This window comes from Charadrius vociferus, unplaced genomic scaffold (assembly GCF_000708025.1).
Source record: "Charadrius vociferus isolate BGI_N301 unplaced genomic scaffold, ASM70802v2 scaffold1091, whole genome shotgun sequence".
Lineage (NCBI taxonomy): Eukaryota > Metazoa > Chordata > Aves > Charadriiformes > Charadriidae > Charadrius > Charadrius vociferus.
Window position 1 is genome coordinate 190,097 of NW_009646972.1, and position 5,264 is coordinate 195,360.

Sequence of the window (5,264 nt, forward strand, 5' to 3'; positions counted from 1 at the left end):
TGGCCGGCACCTCCCTCCCGCCGGGGGGCAGCCAGGCCTGCCCCCCACCTCCGCCCCCCGGGGTATCTCCATCCCCCCGGGGTATCCCCCCACCTCCGCCCCCCGGGGTATCTCCATCCCCCCGGGGTATCTCCATCCCCCCGTGGGTTTTGGGGCTCCTCTGCCGTCAGCCCTCGGCCTGGACCAAGGTCTGTCTTGGTGGAACCAGGCTGTAGCTAACGCGGCTCAGCACCCCCGAGAAACCGCTTTCGAGCTGGAGATCCTGTGGAAAGGGAAACGAAACCTCTTACGCAATTCTCGCCCGGTTCCTGCAGGGACCTGACGCCCGGTTTTGTAGGGGACCAGCTGGTTTGCAGTGAAACGACAGATGTGATAAACCTACCTCCTTCCGCGGCGAGCGTGGGCGCGAGTGGGTTCTGGCTTGCGCTGCTTCGATACCGTTCGTGAAGGGAGAAAAGCAAATGAGCTCCATGACGTGTTATGGGGGTATTAAAATAGGTCGGTGGCGTTGTCTGGGATGTGAGAGGCAGCTCAGTCGTCGTTTCCTCTTTCTCCAGAGCTGCAGAGTGGCAGTTGGCCCAGCCGGCGTGGAGCGGCAGGCTGCGGATCACGGCCAAGGGCAAGATCGCGTTCATTAAGCTGGAAGACAAGACTTCGGGTAAGGAGGAGGGAAGGCGATGGCTCCGCGCCTCTTCGTGGGGAAGAGGATGACGGAGAGATGTTATGCCCCGGCATTAACCCATTCCCACTTCTCTTTTTTCAGGAGAACTTTTTGCCCAGGCGCCGGTGGAGCAGTTCCCTGGCATCGCTGTGGAGAGTGTGACGGACTCCAGCAGATACTTTGTCATCCGGATTGAAGATGGGAATGGTACGTCGCGATACGTGGGGGACAGGTTGGGGGAATCGCCTCAGAAAGTCTTCAGTGCACTCCCTGTTCTTATTTGGGAAGGATTCTTGCTTTCAGGGGCTAAATATTCCCTGCGTGTGGTGGGATGAATTATCTCACTCCCATGTGCCAGCCGTGCTCTGTCCTTCCCAGGAATAAAAACAGTTTGATTTTACTTCTCGACGTTCGCGTGTGGACACCTCTGTATGAAAAATCGTCACCGTGGTGCCAACCTCTGCTTTGACTCGCTTATATTAATTTAAAAGCTGGTTTTACTAAGCCTGTGTGTGCAACCGACAGGCAAAAGAGATCTCCAGGCCCCTATCTCGGCCCACGGAGTCCCAGCTCCAGCTGGAGGAGGCGGCGGGCACGGGAGTGTGTGGGACAGGGTATCCCCTCCCTCTTCCTCCGCTGCGTCGCGATTCCAGCCCTTACTCTTCCTCCTTCCCCAGGCCGCCGAGCTTTCATCGGAGTCGGCTTTGTCGACCGAGGGGATGCTTTTGACTTCAACGTGGCTCTCCAAGACCATTTTAAGTGAGTTTGGGCCTCTCCCTGTGTCCCCTTCCCTCAACTTTTTTGGCGGGTGTCTGCGGAAGAAAAAGGCGAGCGGAAGAGGAAGCTGCGAGCTCCTGTTGCGCTTGAGTGAGCAAGCGTGGTGTAAAGAGGTGGAAACGCCAGTTCCTCTGCGCAGCCTTTGTGCAGGCAGCTCTCCCTCTCTCAAATATTTCCCAGCGGGCTCCCAAACTGGGCTTCCAAGTCCAAAACTGGGCACATTCCCTAATTCCTTTCCTTCTTTTCACGTGCTGCCGGTAAGGGGCTGCTCCTGAGGGACTGGGACGCCGCTCCAGCTGCTGGTGGATAGTGGGGCTTTGGGGCAGGATGGGATGTGCTGCCGGCCGGAGGATCCATCCGGCTCGAGCACTGGGAAGCCGCTGGTAGGAATCATTCCCCCGGCGCTGCCCGTAGCATGTCGTATCCAGCGCCTTTAAAGAGCTGCTGCCGGGCAGGAGGGGGATGATCTTGGGCAGGATTTGTCCGGGAGAGCCTCAGGCACGTTGTTGACATGTCTTTTTCTGCTTGTTTAATTCCTGCAGGTGGGTGAGGCAGCAGAGCGAGCTGGCCAAACAGGCCGAGAACCCCGAGCAGGGACCCAAACTGGATCTGGGCTTCAAGGAAGGGCAAACCATCAAACTCAACATTGCGGTGAGGGACTTTTCCAGCTAAATCCGCTCCCGATATTTCCTTTGAAGCAGCGGCTTCTCCCCGAAATCCCCGCGCAGGGGGACGCCCGCTGCAAAGATCTTTGTGATAACGCCGCATGCGGTGATTTGCAGGGGTGGTGTGTTTAGAGTTCCCAGTTACAGATCCAGGTCTGGGGGTTCGTGGTGGGGGTTTGCAGGTAAAAAACATCCTTGTTCTGACACCTCTTGCTCCTCCGGCAGGGGGATGTTGCAGCACAGCAGGGTTTTTCCCCAGAATAAAGCAATTTGGCTTCGTGCAAGCCACGGCTGGGAGAAATCACGCTCCGCTTCTGGATTTAACCGTGGTACCACCCAAGTTTCCCTCTCTTCTTTCAGAATATGAAGAAAAAGGAAGGAGCAATGGGGAATACCAGACCACGTCCTGCGGGTCCTGGGGGTCTGAGCTTGCTCCCACCACCTCCCGGAGGAAAATCTTCCGCTCCGGTTTGTCCTTCCGGAGAGCGGCCGCCTTCGCTCTCCACGCCTGCCCAGCTCCCGGGCACCCCCATCACAGGTCCGTGGTGACACGGCGATGACTAAAGCTCTTTAGATTCAGTTTTATCTGTCAAAGTTGGGAAAACGGAGAGGGAATCTGGGAATAGGAGTGGGAAATAACTCTTGACGTTTGTTTTCTCTCTTCCCGACTTCCCTGCCCGCCGACAGACTCCCTCTGCTCCTGGCCGCAGCCCGCTGCTGCTCCTTCTGCCACCGCTGCCGACGTCTGGGGAGACCTTTCCCCCAAAGCTTCGGGGTGAGGCTGCGCGGGGTTTGCGTCTGGCGTGGGCGACCCCCACAGCGTTAAAAAAAAAAAAAAACCCAAACCAACCCACCATCTGAACCAAATCCTCCCGGTTTTGCTGAAAACCCCTGCTAGGGGTGGGGGCACCGCTTCATCCAAAAACCCCTTTGGGATTTAAAAGCGGCTCTGACAGCGCGTGTCGCAGGTTCCCCCTGTTCGGTGCGGGCCTGGGGGCGCTGCCGTCCTCTTCCTCCCAGCGCCGGTGGCACGTCCCGTCTTCCCCCACTGATCTCTGCAGCGGGGAGAGTTTTCGGGCCACCCCGGAGGACCCATTTCTGCCTGTCCGGCTCCCTCCCTGCGTGCCACAGTCCCTTTTAGGGTCTAAAACCTCGTTTTCTCCCCTCTTTTTCTCTCTTTCCAGGTCAGCTTCTAATCAGACTCCGGCGAACGCCGGCTGGGTTCAGTTCTGACCCCACCTCCTCGTCCACTCTTCCCCACGCGGGTGCTGGGATCATTGCGATTCCTTCAGGACCAAAGCAGGGACTTCGGGACACCCCGCTCCTGCCCTTCGATATCCCCCCCTCTCCCCTCGGCATCGAAATGCCGAAATAAATGCCGGGGAGCAAACGAACGCGTGCCTTAAAACACTCCGCACCAGCGCCCTCCGCGTTGGGGGCCTTTTCTTTTCCACCTGGATCGCAGCAAACCTCTGAGGCTTCTCCTTTCTGCCAAAAAAAAAGCCGTCAGCTTCGTCACCTCTCCTTAAGAACGAGAGGGCGAGCGAGTGCTCAGAGCAGGGGGACTCTCGCTCGCGGCGTTGCCCCAATTAAAGTCGTTTTAGCCGCCTCGGAGACTTCTCCGCTTTCTCCTCGCGTATTTGGGCTGGATAAATCCTTCCCGCGGTGGGGAGCGTCCTCCTGGAGACATCTCACCTGCAAAAGTCCAGACAAGACACCGAACGTCACCCCAATTTTTTTCCCAGCGCTTAACTTGGCGCTGCGGGAGGCGGGGAGCCGGACTGCTGCGTTTTGATGCTGGAATTCTTCATTTCTTGCTCCGAGAAGATTATTTTGGGTTTTCACACCTCTATTTTTGAAGAGAGATTTTTTTTACTTCTTTCTGCGGACGTTTTCTGAAGCGATACATGCGATGAAGGACAAGAATGGAGTCGGTCTCTTTGACAGAGCTGGGGTTGAGATTCCACTTTAAACAAATAAATATTTTCTTACCTATTTATATTAAGGCCTTTCAGTGTACGAAGGTCCTGCTTGTTGCGTGTTTTTTATTATTTTAACTTCTTTCCATTTCCAACAGGATGCCGAGCGTTTCGGGTTCGGAGCTTAACTTTGCCTGGCAGCGAGCGTGCCAACCCAGGGGAGAGATGTAGCGCTTCAAAGCGAATAATAAAATGGTTCTGAAGCCAAATAGGGATTTTTTTTTTTATTTTTTTTTACCGCTCGGAGGGGCTGCGATGAGCTTTTGCGGTTCCCCCTCCCTGGCTGGTGGCGAGGAGACTGTCTGGGACAGCGAAGCACAACACACGCTTGTTGCTTAGCAGTGGTTTTATGGTTGTGAAGGACTCCGGGAGGAGAAGGTAAGGAAAGAAATGAGCGGAGGGGGGGAAAAAAAAGAAGGTTTTTTGCATCCCCAAAGGGAGGAGGGGAGCCTCGAGGCAAACTCCCGCTGGCCGGAGGGATCTGAGGTGCTGTAAATCCTCAATCCTGTGGCTTTCGGGGAGGAGAAAAAGGCACTTTCCCCGGGAAGAGAGCGGCCGGGAGACGCCGAACCTCTCCGGAGAGCGGCTCGGGGTGGGATGCGGGATTGATTTTGGGAGCGGGGATGCCTCCAGCCCCCAGCACGGGGCATTTTGAGCTCGGGTTGGGGTTTTTTTTTTTAGCTTTCCCTGCTGGGGTGGGGGCAGAAAGTCTTTTAATTACCCTCAAGGGGGTAAAATCTGCTGCCCCGGGGTGGCTGCGGCATGGGGGGGGGGACGTGTCCCCAAGGCCGGAGGAGGGGGGGATTTAATGCCGCTTTGCCCCCGTAGCAACCCTGGCACGCTCCACCCCGAAGCTTTTCCTGCCAGAGCAAACCCTTGGGCTCTAATGAGCTTAACGAGGGCCGGGATTTAACGAAAGGGCTGGCTTACTCTTCCCCAAGGAGCTCCTTTCCCCGGTGGGAGCCAGCACCATCCTGCCTGGCGGGGGACAGCGCCGCGAAGTAAGAACATTTCCAGCGATTTTGGGTACGGGGAAGCGCCGGGCGCTGCTATTTTTGGGTATATTTTCCTTGTTTTTCCTCGTTTCCCTCTGGCCGAGAGCCTCGTCGGTTGGTTTTCGGTACAAAGAACCGCTTGGCTGGGGTTGGGGGAGGGAAATCTTTGGGGATATTTTTTTTGGGG

General features: G+C 56.5%; 1 protein-coding gene across 1 annotated transcript; it reads left to right on the plus strand.

Annotated features, from left to right (window-relative positions):
- Nucleotides 1-470: 470 nt before the first annotated feature.
- NECAP2 (NECAP endocytosis associated 2) lies at nucleotides 471-3,336 on the plus strand. Its single transcript, XM_009895391.1, has 8 exons — nucleotides 471-475; nucleotides 558-658; nucleotides 764-868; nucleotides 1,339-1,420; nucleotides 1,981-2,089; nucleotides 2,464-2,641; nucleotides 2,791-2,878; nucleotides 3,288-3,336. The coding sequence occupies exons 1-8, from the start codon at nucleotides 471-473 to the stop codon at nucleotides 3,334-3,336; spliced, it is 717 nt and encodes a 238-aa protein (XP_009893693.1).
- The last annotated feature ends 1,928 nt before the right edge of the window (nucleotides 3,337-5,264 follow it).

Coding starts and splice junctions, on each gene's coding strand:
- NECAP2 (XM_009895391.1), top strand. Junction 659..763: donor GCTGGAAGACAAGACTTCGG/GTAAGGAGGAGG, acceptor CTCTTTTTTCAG/GAGAACTTTTTGCCCAGGCG. Junction 2,879..3,287: donor CTTTCCCCCAAAGCTTCGGG/GTGAGGCTGCGC, acceptor CTCTCTTTCCAG/GTCAGCTTCTAATCAGACTC.